At 44.3% G+C, this 25,324-nt stretch overlaps 1 protein-coding gene across 1 annotated transcript in view; it reads right to left on the bottom strand.

Moving 5' to 3' along the window:
- The window catches only part of LOC146197063 (uncharacterized), a 126,963-nt gene that overhangs the window by 30,677 nt on the left and 70,962 nt on the right, over nucleotides 1-25,324 (bottom strand). The window contains exons 4-6 of the mRNA XM_084596437.1: nucleotides 15,743-15,913; nucleotides 5,620-5,673; nucleotides 5,049-5,102 (exon numbers count right to left, since the gene is read on the bottom strand). Coding sequence (XP_084452563.1) covers nucleotides 5,049-5,102; nucleotides 5,620-5,673; nucleotides 15,743-15,913 — 279 coding nt within the window. The remainder of the gene's footprint in view (nucleotides 1-5,048; nucleotides 5,103-5,619; nucleotides 5,674-15,742; nucleotides 15,914-25,324) is intronic.

The raw sequence follows: 25,324 nt of genomic DNA, 5'->3' as shown, positions 1-25,324 counted from the left end.
TTCTCTGGAACGCAATATCAAAACTCAGGATTCCCACACACGAGGTCGACATTAATACACATTTCAATATAGCGTCAGTCATGGCTCACTTGCAGGTTCGGAATCATAGGTAAACACAGCATATCAAGCCGGACCAGCTGAAGAGCCCCAAATTTCGTCATTTTACCACATACAGGCTTACGACGTATATAGGCTGTGACGTTAGTGTAATAAAATGTTTCCTGGTTTGTACAAAAAAGCTGACATCAGGAGACTCCACAGAACGCCTGCCATTGAGCACGGTGTGTGAACTGCGGGCCCGTTTACTGCAAAATTTTTACTTTATGTTCAGCGAAATACGAGCATGATATTCCTTGTTGCCTTCAAAGAAGTGGGGATTCGATGAGCACAGCTATAAAACTAATGCGACCACCGTGAGCTCAAAGTTACGCTTAGTGCTATTCTAAGGACCGGTGCCCATCAAGCTTCAATAATTATTTAGCAATAAATGGAAGCCATAACATTACTTCATTTATTATACGCCACTAGGTATTCTCATAAAAAGTAGAGGTGAAGGAGTCTTTGAACTTCTGGCGCTGCGTAGTTCATCACATGAACAGTAGAGAACACATAAAAAAGAACGTCCACACAGGTGAAGCGCACATCACCAACTGGTTGTGTAATTGTAGTTGAAGGAGAAACAAGCAAAGGTTCCATGGCTGCCGAAAAAAGACCAGAAGTAAACGAAGAAAACATGAAGAAGACAAGAGATCAGAGGGCAAAGAATAACCAAAACAAATATCGATGAAAAAAGAAAACAATGACAAACTGAATTAAATTAGGAAGAAGAAATCTTATCTTCTACATGTCCAGATAAAGCAGCTACATCTTGCTGCTGAGGGATACCGACAACACACTCGTGTATTTTTCTCCCTCCTAACCCGAATTCATTCTGAAGGCTCTTATAATCTCTTTTTTCAAAGTATTCTTAGACCTTGCCGTCCGGAAGCGTATTGCGAAACCCTATCCTGTAGAAGCACTCGAGCAGACGACGTTCTCAGCGAGGTAAACGGCGACGTTACTTAAATATGTCTCTGAACGCCACGTAAAAGTAACATACGCTCACTGAAGGCAAGATATGGTTACTGTAAAGCTAATTACATAGTGTAACCGTTGTAATACAGTCACCTCGTGGTTCTGTTCATGGCTGGTTTTTTGGCTATTAAGAACCAAAAGCATCACATAATGTAGCCTAAATAGAAAAACACCCCAGAAAAGTTGTTAGTAATTCATTTTAATGAGATGAATTGTAAAAAAAAAAAAAAAAAAAACATTCAGAAACAAAATTGCCCTCAGGGGATTAGAGCAGATGTTTTCAGTGCAAATACAATGCGCCACAGTAGCGACACGCGTTAACGGTTGGCTTTAAATGCGCTCTTATTCCTTTTGACAATATTTTCGCTACTTGTAACCAGGTGACATTACTGAGAGGACACTACCATTGAGAGAAAGGAATCACGCGTCAGAGCGTCGCCTGCTCGAGTGGTCCCACGGGATATGGTTTGGCAAAACGCTACCAGGACATTTGCGCCCCCTAGGCTGTGTCACTACGAGCCCACACGCCACTTTTACTGGGTGATTGAGGCGTTTAGGGCTGTGTCCGAAAGCACTTACACAGCGGAAAAGGCCGAAAATTAAAGAAACTGATTTCTCTTCGTTGAAAAGAAAACAACAAATTCCGGAAGGTGTTTTTTCTTTGAGTAACCGAAACGAAAAAGTAGGACAACACCACCATAGATTTCGCCACGTTGCAATTCCTAGATGCGTTATTGAGTAGCTTTATGCCTTGCTTACTTCTAAGCCACATCTCATAAGGAGTCAGATGCGCATACACACGCGCAAACATTTAGAGAACACGTCCAGAAATTTAATCATTAGAAGGATATATGTCTTTATTCTGTTGTTTATCTCTATGAAGCAGACTATAGCTCTTGAGTTTAGGCACAAAACGGAGTATAGGTAGTATACTTTAAAATTTTAGAACTTTATTTTTATCACAGCGCTACTGAAAGCTCTGTGTACTATATTTATCTTCCAATATGAAAAATACGTTTAGTAGCCAGGTGTACAAAAACAAAATACGCTTGAACAACGGCATCTTGAAAATGAACGTTCAAAGGAGGGAGTCTAGCATTACACATAGGAGACTCAGACAGCACCGCTGCTAGAAGCGCTTTCAATGATCGATTCGCGCTTCTTTTTCAAGAGAAAAGAGAGTCGAATGAATGTTTACCACGCGTGCTTGCTAAGGCGCATAAGCATAAATTTTACCACATCTAGAATACCCGTGAAGGGCTGCACGATGTACATAAAAAAAACTGAATGATTGAGGATCCAGCCTGGGATCAAAGGAAGCGATAAGTAAAACATTTATTTTTCTCAGTTTTACGATGGCGGACAGAAATAAAGAGCTAGACACTTTAAAATTAATGATACCAAGTTGACTGCTGGCAAATGGAAGCATGTTCTTGTAGTAAATAGTGTAAGTTGTAATGACGAACACAGGAACAAACAACAAATATATGATAGGGCAGCAGCACGTATACCCAGGAGACGAATTGAACCGAAATTTTCGCTGGAGAGTTTTTGTCCCGTGTGAATAGCCTACACATCACTGTCATACTGAAGTACACCTAAGCTATAATAGCGCACATTGCTTCTTCGCAGCAGTACAGAATACAACCGTGTACCCCTGCGGCTGAGCGGACTAGTTAACTATTCACGGAAGAAAAAAAAAATGGAACACAGTGCTAGAAACCATTGACCGGGAATCTGTTTTCCCTCTCATCCTTGTGTTAAAATCGGCTTTGTTGTGCGCTTTTTGAAGCAGTGTGCCTAGACTGTAAATACCTTCCTCGAAGTTTCCGGGAGTAACAGTGCAGCCCATTAGGATGAAGGCAACATAGACAGCGCAAACTTAAGCTCATTCGCAGTGAGCGTCGCGCAATCGCTCTATTTTACTGCGTAAATGACAGCAGTACTGCTCTATAAATCATGCAACAAATATTTTTCACGTATGAACCCGATGACTGATGACACAGGACCCGTAAAAGCAAGGAAGTGATGGGTGAGCACACAGTCGGCTAAGGTGCTTCAGAGAGCTCGAAGTTGCGGTCAAAGATGCATTTATATGTTTGAAAACGGGGAAAAAAAGAAACCCTTAAGTTTTCCATGTCCCTCTCAGACGTTGTTGTAGCATCTTTAATAAGAAATTGTTTTACGATAGATCAGAGGGGCAGCACTCGAGTCTGTAAAATCAAAGCGCTCCCAGAAAAACAGCGCACATTAAGAAGGCGTTGCGACGTTAGTAAAAATGCGTCAATCGAGCTGTCTAAACAACCAGGAAAACATGAAGGATTTTGTGATTACCTAAGGATAATGAGCGTTTCTGAGCGTGCGAAGCAATTCTTTTATTATCACTTAGAAGCGATGGCATCCGGCGTGACCAGAATCAACTAAACCGTTCTTGAACTTTCGTCCAGTGGTGATCAATGGCAATGTGTGGTTCAGCGGGAGCGTGAATCATCGATCACAGGATTGAATTAGGGGGGGGGGGGGGGGGGGTGGAAATGATACAAGCATCGCTGTAAGCTAGGCTAAGTAACCAAAGTTGCTTATCGCTGGTGGCCTGCCCTTGCCGCAGAAACGCGTTTTCAGTTGCCTGGAAAGAAATGCCGCAGCACGGCTACGGGAGTCAACATCGTTCTGTAGTCTAGCAAAGAAACGCTTCTGAGTCTTTTTGACGGCCTTTTAAGTCGATAGCACTTATTGCCTTAGGCTTCGCGTGACCAGAAAGTGTGACCAAAACACGTCCTTTGAACCTGTCAGTCACCCAGAAATCGATAAAAGGAAATCTACTACTTATAATAATAATAATTAGGGATTGACTAGCCAAAGTTACTCACAGTCATAGTCTTCATAAACAAAGTTAGTCAGAGTAAGGGTTGGTCGTAGGTATAAATAGATTGTGACCATGACTATACGCTAAAAAACCATGAAAATGACTTACTAACTGTGACTATGTCTAACTATGACTAGTTATGACTATAACTAACCATGACTGGAGCCAAAAATCACGACGTCATGACTATACTACCACTATGGCTATAACTATTGCTAGAAGTGACTATGACCAACTATGTGCACAAATAACCGTGATTATGAGTATGACGAATTATGACTATGACTAACCGTAACTAACTAGCTATAACTATGATTAGTCAGGGACATGGTTAGTAGTAGTTATGTGTAAAGTGGCTTTCATAAGAACTCAAATTATGGTCCGTGTGCTGTGCGATGTCAGCGCACGTTAAAGAACCCCAGGTGGTTGAAATTTCCGGAGTCCTCCACTACGGCGTCTCTCATAGCCTGAGTTGCTTTGGGACGTTAAACCCCACAAACCAACCAACCATCAAATTAGATGGCACCAATGCATGCCCAGACATGTCTGAGCATGCCAACCATTGCCATAGTAACAGCGGTGGCGCCATTGCATACCAAGGAGGGCTGCTATCGGATTGCCGCACATATTAAGGAGGCTTAAGTGATGGCTCCTCCCCTCCTTGGATTTCTTCAGAGTCATCCGGATGATGGAAAGTCTAAGTGCTCGGAGGAGAATTTTTTTCTTTCTTTTACTTGAATTATTGAGATGCACGGTCTCTCACAGTGACTTCGTGATATCCCTCAGCAGGAAGTCCGTACATATGTTTCGATGTTTGATTCCTATAGCTGCATATAATTTGTTTATTATATAATCATTCTTATTTTCTGACACTCTGGTTCAGATCCTCTCTAAGTATATCTCCAGAATGTCATCCCATTTTCTCACTTTGTAGTATGGTCCTGGCTGAGCCTGTCATGTTATGTCGAGGACTTCGCCTGTGAGACCGAAGCAACGGCTCTCACATGTGTAGGAATGCACATTACCATCTGTGAAGGAATTACACCAGAGACAGACGAATACGTGTCATCAGTGAGTGACGACTTGTTTCCTTAAGCTTTCCACTCACCAGCTGCTCCTGGGTGACCAGGTGCTCCTTTCTTTCCTCTGGTGCCGGGCACGCCTGCGAGGAACAAGAGAGGGCTGAAATTGACAATAATCTTCGGTGTAAGGCTAATATTCTGCCAAGTGTCGGCTGTCATTTTTTCCAATCTGGAAAAGTGAGCACAGTATAGTTTCCAGTTGAAGCGATACTCTGTAAAACTGGAAAAATAGAAACGGGCATGTGAGTGGCAGCCATGCTTCGGGAATTCACAGGCTGCGGAACAATCTTGGCACATGAATTGGCACATCAAAGCGTCCTAACAAATAAAGCCCTAGTTTTCAATATTTTCACAATCTCTTATTTTTGTATATGGCTGTTCCGTGCTTCTGAATAACCATGATCACCAATGTTATCGAGAAAAGATGCATCACATGCTCGTAAGTCGAGGCAAGCACATGACAACCGTGTGGTAGATGGCCGCCTTATACAAAATAAACCCGACAGAAAATGATGTAAAACAATAATAATTGATGAACGTTTGTTGTCAAAGCAAGTTATTAGCAGTAAATATTATGTCAGGACCTGGGTAACTGACCTGGTGGGCCGGGAAGACCTGGCGGGCCCCGAGGTCCCGGCATTCCAGGGATGCCTGGGGGAATAACGAAAAGGCGACGTCTTAAAGAGATACTAAAGGAAACTTTTAGGAGAAACAAAAAGCTGTGTCCGCACAAGTTCATTGTTCGGTAACACTGCTACTAGCATTTCTGCGTGAGACGCGATCTGCGTTGCACGCGAGGAGGAAACAAGCCTCCTCGCATTCTTATCGCACGGTAACAGAGCGCTGGGTGCACCAAAGCCTCTGGCCCGTCGCGGTTCCTCATTCAACGACCGCCACGGTGGCGAAACGCGAGCGCCGTAACGCCATTGCTCTCTTCACAAAACAACGGTACATATGTGAAAGATCGGTAAATGAATGATCAGAACAACGGCTTTGAAATGTGGAGGAAGAGGGAGTCGTAACGCTTAGAAATATTTTAGTGAGAATAGTGCCCCCTGGTGACGTGTGAGGTCTCACTGCAGGCTGCTCCTACTACGCGCCCCATATTTCAGCGGAAACCGTAGCCACTGAAAATGGCGGCAATGGCGCAAATAAAGGGCGGCGACCTACGCTATGTGGCCTCGTTTGCGTCATGCTTAACTGAATCTCGTTAGAGCCGCAAGAGGCAGCGCCAGCACCGCGAAGCCCACCTCCTGTCGTGGCCCTCAATCATGGCTCCCGAGCGGCGCTCTGCAAACAAACCGGCAGCCGACTGACAATTATTTATTCCCCTACGGCAGGCCCCCTCCTGCCGACGCTGTGCAGTCTCTCGCTTCGTTAGATGCCGCTCCGTGCACCGGTCCGATTAGAGAGTCCAGGATTCGGCCCGCAACAGAACCCCGCGGGATAGAGTGCGCTGTCGTGCAAAGGCCCTTTGCCCCCGCCCCCTTCCGGCTGACCTCAATCTGTGTGGTTCTTTTTCCTCATCCTCGTTTTCCCTACAGCAAGCATCCTTCTCGTCCTCCCTGGAAAACCCCTGGTCTTCCGGGTGCCTTTTTCGTAGCTACCATTTTGGTGCTTTTATGCCTATAAAGCAATTCAGCGCACGCAACCGGAAATTCATGAATGAATGCTCGTAACAGCTGCCTAAGCGGAGTTTGCAGCCAACCGCACGTGACTGGCAGAGCGCGTACGCCTGTCGCCAACCCCAGGAGAGTTGGTGCAAGGAAAGGGACGTTAGTGTTGTAGTGGATCGCAACCCCGAAGTTCCGCGTACCCTAGTACGAAAGTGATAAAACGAGAAAAAATATTTTGTGGTATTGGATGCCGAACACTGCGCAAGACATTTTTGCGTTTGCGTTATGAATGAATACTAATCTGTGTGGACATGCCTGTATCCATTATAACTAAGTAACGGATTCGGAAACTTCTGTTCCGCGGCCTGAACTGCCTCGTAGCAAATGCAATGCGTGGCGACAAAGTGACACCATGCCGCATGAATCTGAAGAGCGGCAATCTGCATGAGCATATCGAAGAAGAAAAATTCTGGCATGGAGTTTTACTGCCTTAGTGTAATGCGTTGTATTATGTCTGTGTGTGGGGGCTTCATGCGTGCGTGCATGCGTGTACGCGCCTTACGAAACGAATAGGTATACTTAACAATCACAATTAATGCTAGGGGGTTAGCAGATGCAGGTTTTTGTTTTCTTGGAGGCTTATTTTTATTGGCTGTTCGTTGCTGCTTCGATCCTTGCTGGAGCAGTTCAGGGTCACCTCTTTAAAACCTGCCCTACACTGAAGGCGTGATTTCATCGCTCCTAGCCTGTGTTTTATTACCCAGCAGCGTATATCTCATTCGCTAATTGAAAAACATCGCAAGGATGAAGAAAGTACATGTCGCATTGTACATATTAAATGTTTGGAAATACATCTGAACTACCGAGATAAGCCGAATTTTTAAAACATTTAGGTAAACTTTCTCCACCTTCAAGTCTTATTTTTTCGCAGCTGGCTACTAATGTGCAGGTCGCTCCAAAAACAATCTCTGAGGCATTGTCCTTGGTTGGCGGTTGCTAAAAACATGGCGCTCTTATGATGCCGAGATAATAAAGCTAAAGCATGAAGAATGATAGATGAAACTGTGGAAAAGGATCGTTTCTGTGCAACAGGCAGGCACTGCGGTGACTGTTTTAGAATTCCCTTATGATAGATGCTGATAGCTTTATGCCATTCAGTAGTGTATGCGGCGTTTGTTCTGCACGTCAAAATGTTGGCTGAGAGGATAATACTTGCTGCTTTAACATCAACTCGATTATAGTGAGAAGAATGACAGAAACATGCTTGTTGATTTCAGTCCACTCCTTTTTGAAGAAGTGTACAAAAGAAATAGGCGCCAGTGAGACAACGAAAAAAAAAAAAAACATGTCAACCACACTGGCTGATCAGACTAAAAGATAGCACGTGCTGGCGCTTTTAGTAAAATGTGTGGCTCTAATTGGATCACTCTGCCAGGGCATGTTTTGCAATTAGAATTTCAGTTTATTCCGGTTGGCTTCTTTTCTACGGTTAAAGGTTTAGTGGACCCGTCGCTGGCTGAGAGGGTAATCTTGAAAATTTATTGAGGAGATCTTGGACAAGGATGGCCTATTCATATTCATGAGCGCTAAAATAATTTGATTGTCCGCGGTAGGCGCAAGCGTACTACTGTGCTTGAAGAAAAAAAAAAACAGATCGAATGAAACGACAGAGATGGAATAGTTTGTGACGCCGCCTTGCGGGCTTCCTTCTCGGGCTCTGCGCCTGTTGGCGCCGCAAGACGAATTTTATTTACACCACTTTTTCCAGCGTTTCTCTTCTTTTGCTCTAAAAGAGAAAGCGAAAGGGCGTGGCAGGGTAAAAAAAAAAAATATTCGCTTTCCAGTTCCTGTCAACCTTGTTTCCTCTTAAGTCGACTAAAATGCGCACGTGGACGTCACTTTAATTTCGGTGGGAAGTTTTCCTTAAGGAATGGCTTTGAGAGCAAAAAGTTAACTTAGGCTGCACAACTCCTCCACATTAGTGGCTTGTGTTCGTTACTGAATCCCACCGTTTAATGTTTGAATTGATTGATTGATTGAATGTCCTTTATTGAATGGGAAGGCTCATGGCCATGGATGGGGATAAAGGGGAGTAGACATAATCTTCATTGTTTATTTAGGTCGTCACTCGAATCACATTGCTCTAACCAGGCCACTAAGCGAGCCATACTTGGCAAATATCATCTGTGTGTTTGCATCAGTTTCTAGAAGGGAACGGTAGTTCAGGCGGTAGGGTTCGATCTCGGGGCGTCCAGTAGAAAAAGCAGGGCATTCCCAAAGTAAATGAGATATGCCGCCGCAGGTTAGAGTCGTACAGTGGGGGCACGTAATCATTTTCTCTTTATACTGACGCCATCGGGCCATAATATGTGGCGTGTAAGCCGCATGGGCGATGAGCTTATTCAAAAAGACTTCTTGACTTCGGGTGAGGTGGGTTCTTCTCGTAAAAGGTGGGTCTGGTGTGGCCACCTGCATGCGATGCTGACTGAGGCTACGAAGACTGGTCCGAGTATAGTGCATAAGGGCAAGAGAAGGGGTGAGTTGCCCGCCCAAGGTCGAATAAGGATGAAGCAAGGGGGGTGGGGAAGTAAATGTGGACATCCCACCTGCCAAGGCAGCCGCGGCGTGTGCCGCCGCATTGCCCCCTGATTCGTCCGAGTGACCTGGGGTCCAGTGAATAGCGACAGTTCTGGTCGCGAGTTGGTGGCGTTTAAGGAGGCGCTGTATAGCCGTAGCTGTTGCATCTTGTGAACCCGGAGTAGCGATTTCCTTGTAAGCTTCAAAGGAATCAGTAAGAATACGTAGTGACCCAGTTCCGGTGCAAGGCACTCCTGACAAGGCTCCCCAAATCGCGAGGAGTTCAGCGTGAAGAGGGGTACCCTGAGGTAGATGGCAGGCATAAGCGCCTGAAAGGGAAGGGTTGTCATCGCATACCCAGGCCATAGATGCGAATTCGCTTGTAATGGATGCGTCGGTGTATATGTCAGTCGTATCGGGGATTCGCTCTTGTCGGTGATGGGCAGCTAGGAGCTCCCGGGGAATGACAAAATCGCGGTTTATAGGTCGGCGATGGACGCGTGTGACTACTGGCATCTCCCAAGGGGGAAGTGATGCATATAGGGCTGGTGTTTTGTCGTTACGCTGTTCATCCCAGGCCAGCAGGCGACGCCCCTGGACAGTGTTCTCTAGACGTATTCGATGACGCGTCTGTGACTCGGTAACGATGGTAGTGAGCGGTGGAAGAGCGGCCAAACGCTCAAGTTCGGCTATAGGAGTGTGCTTAGGTAGACCGGTAATAGTGCGCAGTGTAGCGCGATGAAGGCGTTCGACCTTAGCGAAGTCAGTCTTCGACAGTTGGAGGACCGGTGTACCATAGAGGATTTTTCCGACCGCCGCTGCTCTGGCCATCGCACGGCAGGCATGCTGCCGCGCACCGCCATGCCGGTTGGACAGGCGACGAATAGTATGTAGCAGTGCTGGCCAAAGGCGTTGTAACTGACGAACCCATTTCTGGGGGCTGTTGCAGCTTGATATGGGCAGGCCAAGAATGCGGATTTGCCCATTTGAGGAGGTGATGGTGTTGCCTCCGATGTGAAGATGGATCTGCATACTGGGGTTGGTTTTATGTTTTCCGTCGATACTAATCAATTCTGTTTTATGTGGTGCGAGTTCGAGGCCAATTTTGGTTAGTGTATCTTCAAGACAAAGAAGGGCCGCCTGAAGTTCAGTCTCCGTAGAATATTTGTCTACGTAATCCGCTGCCTCAGTCCAGACGGTAATATCATCGGCATATATAGCGAATCTTGCGCTTGTGCTGATTTCCAGATTCTCGGCGACGCGTGTCATGGCCAAGTTGAACAATATGGGTCCGAGAATGGAGCCCTGAGGTACACCCCTATCCAAGTAATAGGTTTTGGGCACCCATCCCGGAGCTTTGCCATGTAGCTGAATGGGTCTAGATGTCAAAAAATTGCGGATCCAGATTTGGGCACGATTACTAGGAAAGCGTTTGGCGAGTTCCTCCAGGATAACCTCATGGCGAACATTGTCAAAAGCTTTGTGTATATCGACAGCCAGGAGATAGTCAGGTAGCGTTTTACGATGAGCTCTATTCAGAACTCTTCGCAAAAGCCAAAGGCAGTCATGCGTTCCAAGGTTAGGGCGGAAGCCGGCTTGAGCTGGATGAAATCCAGGACTGACGTATTCAATGTAGTGACTAATCCGGGTATGCAGCAGGCGCTCGATGAGTTTACAGAGATGTGAAGTCAGTGCAATTGGACGCAAATTACTAGGAAGTCGAGGGTTTTTGCCAGGTTTAGGGATAGGAAGAATAAGAGAAAGCTTGAGGTTATCCGGTACCGTTCCGGTCTCCCAGTAAGAATTAATGATGTCGAGAAGGGCATCCTGGGCTGCCGAGTCGAGATTGCTAAGCTCCTGCCAACTAACTCGGTCGTGCCCGGGTGTGGCGCGAGCTCGGCCTCTTCCGAGGGCTGCTTGCAGTTCTCCCTTTGAGAATGGGCGATCCAGGTCTGGATCAGGGTTTCCGACTGGGAAAATGGAAACTGCTGGTGGAGGCATTAGGCTGGCGTGTGGGAAAAAGGTGCGTATAACTTCATCTTCAACATCAGCCGGGTTGCCATTGAGAAGGAGATCAGCGAGAGGTGGTGCCCCGCGTGCCTTGCCATTTAGGCCACGAAAGATGCGCCAAAGTTGTGATAGGCCCGGTACTTGTCCAAGACGGTCGCATGTAGAGTGCCAAGCCTCACTTTGCAGGTGAAGCTGGTATGCCCGGATAAGCTTGAATTGTCGTCGAAGAAGCACGAGATCTTTGTGACGTTTTCCGCGTGTCCGAAAACGTTGCGTGAGGTGATCTGCGCGACGCCAAAGGTTAGCCAGGTGAGCATCCATGCCAACTGTGGAATCGTCACAGGGGATATATTCGAGAGCTTGAGTGCGGGCATCTCGGAGTACAGACAGAAAGGAGTCAATATCCGAGAAGGGGGTCGTAGTATTAGCACGAAACTTGTCCCAGTTGAAAAACGAACGTGTTGTCCGAACGCGAAGACATTTACGATTGAGAGTGAGCAAGATGGGCAAGTGATCACTACCCCAAGAATTAGAAAGGACTTCCCAGCGCCGAATAAGACGCGGTGATGAGAATGTAAGGTCCAGTGTAGTGTCTGCTTGAGAGGGATGGAGACCGATACGGGTCGGCACGTTAGGTTCGTTGCACAGGGTAAGAAGAGTTTGATCAAGGGCGTCATATAGGTGTTTACCACGTTGGTTAGGCTGAGATGAGCTCCAGGCTGCGTGATGTGCGTTGAAATCTCCGCCAATAAGAATAGGATAAGGGTGTGCTGCGTTTTCAAGGTCAGGGAGCCAGGAACAGGGTTCTGCCATGACGTTACCTGGTCGGAAATAGGCCGATGCTACGACGAAAGGTTTTTGGCCAGGGGGGAAGATTTTTACTGCAACAATCTCACGAGTGGAAGAGCAAAGGGATTGAAGCGAGAGCTGAGTGGAAGGACAATCGTTTCGGATTAAGACGGCCGCCTGTCCCTCTGAACGGCCGTTTTTATGTTGGATAGTAGGTGTCTCGTAAGTGCAGTAACCAGGAATTTTACAAGGACCGCGCGTTTCTTGAAGAAGTATGAAAAGAGGACGGCGCTGAGGCACAAATGTACGAAGGGTAGGACCGTTCTGATTGAAGCTTCTGCAGTTCCATTGAATCCCATGAGCCATAGTGCTCATGAAAGGGGCACAGATTTACGGCGCTTACTATCGTCTGTGAGTGTGGTACGTTGGAACTCCTCAAACATAGTCTGCAGATGGCTCTGCATGGAAGTGAGGGCAGCAGTAAGAGTTCCTTTCGCAGAGTTTCTTCCAGCTTCTGTGTCTCTTGGGCGCGTTCCTGTCGGATTAGCCCGAGCATGTGGGTATAGGCGGAATCAGACGCTGTGACCGGTTGCGGCCGGCGGGTAGGCGAACGGCTTTTGCGGCCCTTCTGTGAGCGGCTGCGTTGCGGAGTCTGGGAACGAGTTCGGGTGTCCATTGTTATCTTGTCCTTAGTTATCATCTCCCGGAGACGCTGATTTTCCTGGCGTAGTTCAGATATTTCTGCTCTGAGGCTCTCAATGACCTCGGCTAAACCTGGAGAAGAGGTCTTTTCAGCATATGATACATGTTTGGAGACAGTATGCGAGGATGTCACCTGATGCGTATTCGGTTCATCCGACTCCTTAGGTGCCGATTTGTCGACAGGCTTTGCATAAGCTCGAGCCGGGCACTGGGCACTCAGGGCGATATGCGTGGAAGCGCCGCAGGCTACGCAATGAGGAAACTGCTTGCAGCCGGGGTCCTCAGGATGCGGGTTCTTACCGCAATCCCGACAAACGGCGGGAAACGAGCAGTATTTGGCTACATGGCCGATGCGGTGACAGTTATAACATGCGACTGGGCGCGGGCGGTATTCACGGATTCGTGTAATCTCGTAGTCGAATACTAGCCGAGAAGGTAATGCGTCTGATGCGAAGGTCAGAAGTAGCAAATTTGTCTTGCCGAGCATGCGTATGTCTGTGATTTCAGCTGTCTCGCAGCGCAGATGTGCCATGATATAGTCCATCGTGAGGCCTTCTCTAATTCTGATCACACCTCGCGTGCTGCCAACCGCAGGCCAGCTATTATTTCACAAGAAAATATCTTTCTTTTCTGTTCTACTTGAATAGAGGCGCCAATAAAATATTTTTGTAAGAGAAATCAGCTACAACAACCACAAACTAAAGGAACGATTCCAGTGACTCAATCCGCCATACTATGTATAAATTTACCTACGTCAAGCCTGTTTCCTTTGTCCGAACCGCTGGTTTGTATGCAATAGCAACTACGAACAATGCGTTGCTATATTATTGCTCAGATCCACCAGTAACAGAGCAATTAGGAAAACTATTGCAGCCACTTATACAAAAGTTGGTAGAGCGAAGCTCACTGGCTTAATGCAATAAATCAATTGAAGCTAACCGCCATTAAAGGCCGAGAGGCGTACAGAGGCTGTTTCGTTTAGGTGTTTCGCAGTCGTTTGGAAGTCTTACTGCTGTTTGGAGTTTGACTGGCCTGCTTTAACCTTTCGGAAATCACGTGCATACCCAAGCCTTTATCCCATTATACTTCAAACACTGCAGGCTTAAAGACTTTTCTCCATTCAACGCTTATTACACTGTCCTGCTGAGTATTGATGAAAACCTCATTGGTAAGCACCGGTGGACCAAGTGCTACTACAAGGTACAAATATAGGCCGCTATCACGTAGGCTGCAAATTGGTTCTTCTATCGTGTAACGTCATGTCAAACACGGAAGCATGCGGTGTTTCATCCATGCTTCGTCCGCTGTGTCTGGTGATCTTCTCCACATCGTTCAAGTACAGTGCTAGTCTCTTTGTTTCCCCTGCCACCTCGCTGAGCCAACCACCACCGCTTCAGCGTGTCGGCTACCGTATAGACTGATTACCTCTTCGTTCTCTGTGGAAGTTCTATTCAAGGGATCCTCGGTACTTCAGCTATCACTATGGTATCCGCGTGCTAGACCATTTTACTCTCCGTCGCGTTTCTCTAGCTATGGCTTTTCTCCCCAGCATAGTGATCCACCGAGGTAGTTAATCTGCTCCACGTGCATGCACCCCCCTACATAGTGACGCAAAAAGTGAAATTATTGCAACTTTTGTTGTAATAACCTTGCAGGCATACTTGCACGGGAAATTGTATACATGTAATTTGTTTTACCCCTCTCTTATTTTTTTCCTCTGATGAATTTCTCTCCTACGGTAAGCATTTCTCTAGAAAATTCTCATCCCAGTTGTTCTTTAGCGATTCCATCCCACATCCTTCCCATTAAGCTTGTGCTGCGAGGTAACAAGATAACAAAGAAAAAATTTAAGTCACCCATTGAATTTTTTTCCTTCTTAAACAGCAACTTAGTCCGTCATACTGGCTAACTTATATTGCCTAAAAGGAAGCGAATACAAGATAATTATTTATACCGCACGTCATATTATTTTGTGAAGGTCAGGATGTCTGAAGATAAAATTGTGTTTTCTGTTGTTAAAAACTATTTAAAAGCATTCGCTTTATTCAAGTTTCTGCCTAAGGAGAAATGTTTAAAAAAAAAAACCGGCGAGATCAAACAAAGTTGTCAGTTGGCGCCTGTCCTGTCTACATCTGTGTTGTCCCCGTCTTTTTTAGCGCTATGTCTTCACGAAACTGCTACCAACTAGCCCAAACCAAATATATGTATTGTCCATGTATTCGAAGTATGCTCCAAGCTTACTTTCAGGTGAATAATGTTTGAAAGATTTTAAACATGCATTTTGAATATAGAGCAAGACTTGAAATGTACTTCAGAAAAATTATTTTATAATTACAAAAGTAAAGTTCGAATAATTCCCAACACCCTAAAACTTCATATCCATTTATTCTGTATTGGAAGCATGCTCGAAGCGCACTTTAATAAATATTACCTTTAACATATTTTAAAATATATTTTTATATTTACTAAGAAATTTAACACATCTATTTTTAGTACCTTTTGAGCGCATTCCTAAAAACAAATTATATTTAACATGCATTTCAAATATACCGCAATATATTCCAAACTAATTGCAATTTTCTAAGGGCTTTGTTATGATAAGTCGTCACTTTTGATGGAAAGGGGAATAACTACGTAAAAGACAGTAGCAACAGTTTCACTCCTGGTATTATATTTCCATTCAGAGCAGATACTCATATCGCGGCTAATATTCGCACCTATGTGAGGCGACGGAGAATGGGTGTTTCCTATAATATGGCGCACGAGGTCCTTAAAATATATTCGAGTCACATTTTCATCGCGAAGGTGGAACAATGCTCAGGCAAGAGTGTACACGAAAGTTTTCTGGCTGAACAATAGCCTTTGTCGATTCCAGGCATTTTGATCCGCGAAGCTTGTGGCTTACTAAGGAAAATTGCACTGTTGCAATTTGCAGGCACGTAAGTCGCCTTGCCTCTCGCTGCAAGCGAAATTGCTACGCATTATTGATAATCACGACATCGAAAAAGATCGAGAAAAGAATTTACCATCTGTGCCATTGATTCCCGGTCGGCCAGGAATACCAGGTGTGCCATGGTGCCCGTCGCGTCCAGGAACGCCGTCGACGCCATCCCTGCCCGGGACACCGTCCAAGCCGGGCTCACCAGGGAGTCCGTCTCGACCGTCCAGCCCCGCAGCGCCCGGAGATCCGGACTCGCCTGCACGAGGTGAATATACCATCATGAGCACTACTAAGCCCAGTAACGGAGAAGTGCTTCTTTATCCACGTCACGTCCCTGTTGCAGCGTATAATGACCGGATCATGGTTAAACAGACCCGAAGTCAGCACTCTGGTTTTGTAGGCTAATTAAGTTGATTCTATTTATATTTTCATTAGACAACAAAACAAATGAGGTTTACTGAGATTAATATAGTGAGGACACAGAAGATGCAATTTCAAAAGAACTTGCTTCGCTAGCAGGCTGCTTAGTTGCGCTCCGAACAAAATGATTGAAGCTACGGAGTGCTCTAATGGCGACGTGATATGACCAATTTTACTCCCAACATGAACTATCAGCTGGTCCGTTCCTCCACCCTTGCAAGTCACCGTCGTACAGTCAGCCCGAAACATGCCCCTCAAAATGAGAAACCCTCACGTCCTCCTCATGAGGAGAACAAATCCCATGGTTAAAAAGTACGCAGATAAAGTGAAATGTACAAATGGCGTGCTCAAAAGAGAAACCTCCGTGTCAATGCTGTGCTTAGTATCTGTGAACAGTGTGCCATGGGCTAAACATGCTTAAAACATCGACGTTGTTATTGCAATTGCGAGCATCATCATCAACATCATCATCATCGCACGCTGTATCATCTGCGTCATATGAATATCCAACTCATCTGAAATCAACCTTATCTTCATAAGCCTCGGCAACTTGCTCACGGTTATTTTACGCCATCTATACAAATAAACCTTTCTCAATCCGACTTGTTAAGATGATAGATAACGTTTTGTCATTCCTTTCTGCAGAATACATCGGCTGTGCCAAAACTCTCCTGTTCACATGGTGCAGTCTAGAAATTTTAGGGATAACTGACTGTGTTGGGATTTCTGATGTTTTTGCTGGTTATCTATGACGAAACCAACCTGTTGGCTTGTCGAGCGCGTTTAATAGCGAAGTATTCAATCAGCCGTATGCAGAGATTGTAGACTGACATCGCCAGAACCCTTCACTGATTAACTGTTCTCGAGCGGCAATTGTATACTAGTAGCAACATGATGATGTGAACGTCGAGCGACCCTACCATGATGATGTGAACGTCGAGCAGTCGAGCGACCCTACCATTAAGCCACCCCCGCGGGGTCATTCAAGAAGCACGGGAAATGAAGGCCGCATCTATTGGCTTTAGAAGTATATGTTCAGCGATTATTTACGGTTTCATATTTACAAATAGCGAGCACCTTTACACTCATGTTTTGATTTGTTGCAGAGATCCACTCTTCAGCATTACTTTCTTCTGATTTGTACAATTCAGGCGCAAAGGTTTCTTCCAAATGCACAGAATGTATTGAATGCAGAAACTGTCCTCAACACACGTGTGCTTTGACCCAGACCTGTTGCGAAAAGCATATTCCCTCATTTCACTGGTGCTCTAATTATGAATAAGCATGATGATCTGGCTCCAAACAAATCGTTCACTATGTGTTCAAGACCTTCCCTCCACTTCCGTGCTCCACGCTGCCTCATTTAAAGGCCGCTAACGTACATACGTTTCGCGGACTATTGCCTTTCACAACAGTTGTGCCGGAAAGAGCCAAATTTCGCAGCCCCTCAAGGGCAAAAAAAAAAAAAAAATAGCTTCCCCCTCCACCCTTCTCGTGCCTGTTCACTTTTTTTCCTCGCCCTTTTTGAAAGCGCCAGATGTTCACTTATCACGTTTAATTCCGCCATCTTGCTATACTCAAACATTCTTAGCAAGTCGTGCTCACTGCTTCAGCACTCTGCCCCGAGGCTCGGTCAAGCAGTAAGAGCACATCATTTCTGCAACGCAGTGATGATACGTTCAGCCCTCGCCATGTAGCACAAAATTGTTGGGGATCGCACAAATCGAGGGTGTGTTGTATTTGATATTGCCTTCTTCTTTCGGCAGCGAATCTCGACGCCCATCGCACCTTGTTGGTTTTACGCTGTTTACTGAAGGCAGATTTCATCGATCACATCCGACGCCTTGCTTCTTTCTCTTTCCTCGAAAGCGAAAGTCGCTCGAATCTCTTCGATTCACGCAGAGATAAGGCGTAGCCGAGCAATCAATGTGCAGCGAAGTGACTGTGTGCAGCGACTGTGTGCATGCAATCCCAGAGGCAGGTAAGCCAAGCAGGACGACGACATGAATGCGCTGTATAAGTAGTCGCTAACTAAATGGTAGTTAGAGCTAGTACGTCCGGGTATTTGCTATGACGACGGCGTTTTGATAAAGCGTAACTATAGATGCCAAAATTGTGAGAGATCGTATAGTTCAGTGGTTATTACAATGTGGCTATGACGTTATAGGAAATTATCACCAGCATGTTAGCTCACAATTCATGTGTGCCTGCTGTGACGTACTGTATGTATACAGAGAGAATAATTCGATACTATTTGAAGCCATTTTTGCACTCGTGCTCACTTTTCTCGTGCGTGATTTCTTTTCTTAGTTGCACCTTGCAAGCTACCAGGCATGCTAACAGTTGTAATCAAGTTGAAATTGACAAACTGAAGTGCGCCTGCGCACAAAAAGAGGACGGATTGAAGATACCAATAAATCTTCACGCACATTTCTTCTGCTGCACAATAAAGAAAGCATGGACATGATCTCGCAATTCTACGTCGGGGACCTAATTAATGAATAAAAATTCCAGCCCCATCTACAATAAATGTATATTTGATCCAGTACGTCGAAATACAAAGTGAAAACCCTAACGGCTTTCTTATATGCCACAAAATAAAATTCAGAAATGCAAAATACACCGTTGTGGCGAACTGACGTGAACTGGAGGAAGGGCGTGCGTTTTCTGAGCGTACGAGAGCGCTCAGCGTAACGAACGTTCACAACAGTAACCTCGCTATGAAATTCAACAATGCTGAGGACGGCTTGGACCCCCTGGAGCACAATCTTTTTCTGTTTAATGCGGCAGCATTAGAACACTTAGTCTAACGACCGCAGTCGGTAGTCTTCTGTCAATGACCTGCCTCCGAGAAAGTAGAGAAAATCAATCGCACTTGTGTCTACGAGTCTGACTGGAATTAGAGGTAGCCCAAAATAATCAGCTTCGCGTGCCGCTGCGTCTAACCACTCAGCCATTGCGGCATCTCTTAGCAGGTTGAATTGCCAGACTCTCGTGCTGTGCTTATATATCAGTCATCATCCATATTCATCCGTGCTGTAGTCAACCTAAACGCTAAAGCACGAATGACCGTTTTTTTTTGTTTGTTCAACTACTTTCAGTTGTAAGAATACACCAGCAGTTTCTCCCTCTAAAGCGGAATTGTGGGCCATGAAAGGCACTGCAGGTGCTTAAAGAAGAAATTAAATGGTCCATACTGTGAAACTGATTCCCCAAGGTCAACCAATCATGAAAGCTGAACCACGTGCTAACAAAATCGCACACATGACTCATAATGATTTTAGGTGCTCATATCTAAACCTGTTTCTCCTTGGATAGATATGTACAGTGTTTGAGTAAAATATACACTCTGTATGGTCTGCTTCTAAGCCCAGTAACGGGTGCTCCTGGAAGAACTCCTGATTTACCTAAGTTCGAGAATAGTGAAAACGAGATTTCACGTCCCCCGCAAAACTGCGCCAAGAGTAGCAACTCAAGTTACTGGGTTTAGAAATAAACCCCTTCATCTGTATATGTTTTCTGAAGACTGGACACTGCAAGCCCATTGCATTTCTCTTTCTCTCTTCACGCAAGCCTTCTCACTGAACCCAGTTCCATTGCTTAATGTGCTCAAGCGCATTACACGAAATCGCCTGACAGGTAAAGCTAACATGCGGAATGAACACGAAATCATGAGTAACCTTTTATTCATTATAAGCTCCCTCTTTACCAGCGTTAATTAGCTCATTCCTCTTCTGACATTCTGTCGTAACAAAACGACCTGCAGCCTGCAGGTACCGGTGTAAACACAGCACGGCAAACCCAGTACGTTCTTTTTACACACAAGGAAATAAAATCTGCCGCGTGTAATGGGCTTGCCCGTTCATATTAAGCGAACCAGTAAAACTGCGCGAAAAAAGGGTCTGAAGACACACGCAGGCCTTGTTTGTGCCTGTGTGTTTGTTCAGTCCCGTTTTTCGCACAGTTTTACTCATTCGTTTAACATGTACTTACAGACAAATGAGAAGTTTTATAAACGAATGGACATAGCCTTAGTCTAAATTCGGCTTACTATAAGAATTTCCACCCTTATTTCTTTACCTTATTATATAGTCACTGAACGTTGTAGGTTCATAGATTCCCCCCCCCCCCCCCCAAAGAAAAAAAACACACGCACAAAAGAACAGACGCCTCGGTGATTCGCTAACCTTCTGTCTTTTTTCTATATAGTGCGAGCGATAGTATAGACAGTAGCATTAAAAAGAGAGCGCAACAAAAATACGCCGTCCCCCCTCCCAGCACTAGTACAGCAATGACTCTCGGATTCTTTTATTCCTCTCAACAAAACCAAAAAGCAAACGCAAATAAAACGTTCATGAATTTGCTAGGGTGAGAGAAAAATAACTACTGCTTGGTTGGAGAAAGGGAAGAGAAGGAAAGGAGGAGGCTGCGCAGCACGTCATCTGTATGCAGCCCGTAAGAACAGGGAGGTGACAAAACTCCCAAGTGCTCCGCTTTCCGAAGGCCCTTAGCAGCTCCCGCATTCAGGTATCTTTCTAACTTATTGTTTTTTAAATTCTTGTCTATTTTTTGCCGTTTTTCTGCCCTCAATTCTACAATTTTTCTGGAAAAAGCTTTCGAGAGCTGCGCAGAATCTGCTGTAGATATATGCGAAAGACTGAGCGTTGCTGATGCACACGGTACATTGCGCGCCCTTTCTATTGTTCTTGATAGCAAGGTCAAGGCTCGTGCCGCACAGTGGAAACTTCCGTTTCTTTGGGAGCGTTCGTTGCAGTGCTCCAGCAAGTGTGTGACTGGACGGTACGCCATCGCTCCTGTCTCATGGGGTTGTCAGAGTCGGGCGACCTTCTCATAAAAAATGACTGTCACGTGACACTGTTACGTGATACTCCCAATACACGTGACATTTTCATCAAACTTGATTGTCACATGAGTTTGGCAAGTGATACTCTTCTAGTCTCGTTACATACTCGGGAAACTTTACTGTTACGTGACGGGGTGGTGTAAAGTTAATGTCTCACGATTGAGAATTTAATTGATTGAACTAGATAACTAATTGAACAATTACTTTTAATTATACAATTCATTACCATAATACTTTTTTCGTACACTAATGTTGCCTATTCATTACATTGACAGTTCCATTGATTAATTACTTGATTCAATATTTCACAGATTTGGTTTTCATTCTCGCCACAGTGTGTTTTGTCGCACACTTTTAAACAATTCTTTTTCATCCTTACATAATCCCAAGAAGTCGCTTCAAATAAAACAATAAATCCATTTTTTACTTGAATATTGGAATTAGTCAGCCACACTGCTATATATTTTACTTTTATTAATGTAACATCAAACACATATAAATGTTTTTACATTTATCCATATGCGGCGAGGTTTTCGTGCTGACAAGTTTTGCCGACAGGACATTCATATAAAGATTTCGCATTAAAAACGCGGATAGTTGATGCCAGCTTTCCTGAGCTCATTGATTTAGACATGTCTAAATGCAATTGCGTTTCGAACAAACTGAACAGGCAATAATTTAAAGGTGTGTAATGTTTCCAAATGATTTTTCTCACTCTATCATTTCTTACTTTACTCTAAATTTACATTGGGTATCTGCACCTGTCTTATTGAAGCATAGGGCTATTCTGAACGCATAGGAATACAAGCAGCTGCGCAGCGGATGTAGCATTATCGAAACATTACAAAATATGTTTTTTGTTTTACGGTAATTTCCGTTTTTAGCTTGGCTCCCGAAGATACACAACTATTAATTTTCTGTTTTCATTAGAGGTGGCATGTACACAAACAATTAGGTTTTGAAATAAATTCCGCAGGAATAGGTTCGCGCTTTTCGAGGAAGATTTCTTCAGAAATGTCTTCAATAGGTATGCATTTACACGCAATATTTAATAGAAAAAAGCGTGACACTTCCGAAGAACACAAATTTCGGAACCACTGTATGCGTCCTAGTAAGAGCTTATTATTTATATGCAGGCAGGGAGACAACAGGTACCGACACCAAGAAAAATATACTAAATTTTTGTGTTAAGTAGTGTGAAATATTTGTAATAATTAGGAAAAACGATTAAAAATACCAGGAAAAAAAAAACGAGATGCCACCACTGGGCGCTGGCGAAAGCTCTCGAGCATAGTTCGCACGAAGCATAAGTAAGTAAGAAAGCAGGAGATCGAACAGCTACCGCCTGAATGATCAATCTGAACGTTATGTAATTAGTGGTATTACATGAAAACTGACTAAATTGTGAAAATTATAAACCTACAGGGTTTGTGAAGCAAAGGCAATAAAAACAAAAATGTCACCGTGGCTCATTCGAGGTAGAGTAAAGGTCGCAATATTCTTCGGTGGTGTGTTTGAATTCCATCGTCGGCATGCAGTCGTTTTCTTGATTTTTATTCGTTTATTTTTATTTTTAGATTATTACTTCACATTCATTAACACATGTAAAAATATCCCCTATGCTTTTTTTAGTGTCACTGGCTGTTGGCGTTTCTTCTATGCATCTCATAATGAGCGCCTGAATTTCCTACCTTTGTTTCTTGATTCACATTAATATATGAAACATACGTTTTGATTAAATCTTTCTCAAATGCTTAGATGCCAAGGGGGACATTCGGGCCTACACTGTCTAGCTTGTGATGCATTCCCAGTCCTCCAAATCGCCTAAAAGCAACAAGAGTTTTGTTCTTGCCCCTTTCAGAAGCAGAAAGTCCACGAGGGCTTAAGGATCCTCACCGCTCGACTCAGAAGAAAACCGCTTTGGCTTTAGACGTTTGGCAACGACTGTAGCTCTACTTCTTTCACGAAAGAAATAACATCTTAAGAGGTAAGGCGCCATTGTCTTCTTTTGTAGCTCATGCGTTTTTTTTTTTTTTAGTTTATAATAATATTGCCGCGAAACCTTCAAAACTGTATTTGTTATTTTTTAACAGCCGCCAGCATACAGGCTTATCACTCTGATTCTGGACCGCGTATCAGTTCCGTAATCTTTGTTTGTTAATGCTCGATCTCGCGAGTCACACCTTTATCAGTTTCGTTGTAGCGCAAGATGCACCGAGATCTGTCTCGAAGGTTCCGGCCACTCGGGTGTCTTTCCACTATGTTCCAGCCCGTGCTGGTAGCTGTTTGCGACGTTATCTAGATTGTTCTGTGCAGCCTTTAAATTGAGCGTTGACGAGTGTGATGAGCATCCTTTGTTCGACGATCGACCAACACGTTTGTAGCTATCGCCGCCGCCGAGTTGTTTAGTTATTTTGCGGGCGCAAGTCAGCCCCAATAAAGAGTTATTTCAGTACCATCACGCCTGTGCCTTCTTTTGACGTGTACGGCCTTGTCACCATTACGTGACAATATAACGTCTTTACTATGTAAAAGGGGAAGAAACGCTAAGTCACAAGAAAAAAAGGCATCAATATTTTATAAGCTTACATGCGTCATTTGATGAGCTTATGTTGCCAGCACTGTTTCAGTGAGGTCTTCCATTTGTTATGTGGTCACTTGAATTCTCTATATTTGATAACAGTGAATGAGCTGTATACGGTTTCCAGGATCCTGAAAACGTTCCTATAACTCTAATGAACGCTTGGCTACTCTATGAACGTTTTCTCAAAAGTTTTCATCTCTGAAAACAACAACAACCGCAGCATTATTTTGTGATGCCACAAAAGTTCCTCACGTTTGTTCGCGATTAAATATTGAGCTCGTACAAGTGAGCTTGTGAGGTAAATTCAGAAACTATCGAGAGTAATGCGGCTGTTACAGGATTAACCGACGGCTAATAAGCTAAAGCCTACAAGAATGTATCAATCTGTGTAATTGAGCATACAATGATGATGTTTTCAGTGATTTTGTTGTGCCTCTCTTCCTGCGCTAAGCCTCCGGCAAATTCATGCATCAACTAGCCTACAAGAATGCCCTGGAAGTTGATAACCATACTGAAGTATTGCGCTTAATAATGACATATTTTCTGATATTTCATTTCTCGATTCCCCTATGAATCTCCAGGATATACAAGAAGCTCGCCCTGCTGTCTAAATTGCAAAGATAGCTTCATTAGAATCCCTACTGACTTTGTAAAACCATTCTCAGCTGTTCGTTACACTTTATTAGCACTATGAAATTGACTGATAATAAATTCCATCTTCCGAACATTGTGATGAAGATACATGCAACACACTTTTTCAACTGCTTTTTCTCTTTCATTTGGGCTCACTCTTTTTCCTCTGTTTGGCACCTATAGCAAAGGACGGTAAACCGAGATATCCTCGCCACTGTTCCCAGAATTTCGTCATGCTTTCCCCCCTCTGCCGCTTCAAATGCGTTTGTAAAGATTGCTTCTTCGCACAATGAATAATGCTGCAACGAAGCACGCTTTGCGTGTGTTGAAAGGTGCCTGAAACGAAGTGCTGAACTATTTCCCAGGATTCGTCTGGGAACTTCTCTTCGTCCAGCCATCTCTAGCACCAAACGGCTAGGAGGTCACAGTTGCCCACGAATATACTTCGTTTGCCACGACCGAACAGAGGGCATTTGTTCCTTTGAGTAATAGCATTATGGCGAAATACAGAAGATAAGAAAGAATAGTTTCACGATAGGAAGCTTTAATACGAGCTGGGAAGCTAAGAAAGTGGGGACAAGGCAGCAAGCCGGCCAAAGTTTTCAGGTATATGTCCTTTGCATCTCTTTGTATGTTTATTTTATAGTCGTTTTATACATTTTCAAAGGTTTCTACAGCAATGATCTAAACTGGCGAAGCTTTTTATTGCTTTCCTCTTTACATATAGCATCATCTTTGACTTCTTCAATTCTAGTGTTGCTAGTGTGGTCGTTACTGTTCCTATCAATATGCAAAACATAATCCTGACAGGCATTCTGCATGTTGCATTCAGCAGTCGTAACCTGTCCAGTTCGTCTAAATGGCATAAAATACCGATGTGTTTTCTTCCATGTCTTGCGTAGGACCCAGAACTACGGCAGTTTGTTCAGTTTGTCCATTCTCTTCTTCTTTTTTTTCAAGCTGATTTGCTTTATGAAATTATCGAACACTTTAGACTTACCACTGCGGCGCTTTGTTCAGTTCATCAATGGCATCCTCTTTTTTTCTTTTTCAGAGTTGATTTATATTCAGAAATTTTCTAACAGTTCATAGAAAGCCACCATGTGCGTCGCTTACAATTTGTACCACAATGGCAGGCTTCTTCCCAGAACTGTGTACTTCAGCCA

Source organism: Amblyomma maculatum, chromosome 3 (genome assembly GCF_055883805.1).
Source record: "Amblyomma maculatum isolate TAMU_Amacu chromosome 3, ASM5588380v1, whole genome shotgun sequence".
Taxonomy (NCBI): domain Eukaryota; kingdom Metazoa; phylum Arthropoda; class Arachnida; order Ixodida; family Ixodidae; genus Amblyomma; species Amblyomma maculatum.
The sequence above is the reverse complement of the archived record's forward strand: the minus strand, read 5'-3'. Positions and strand labels throughout refer to the sequence as shown.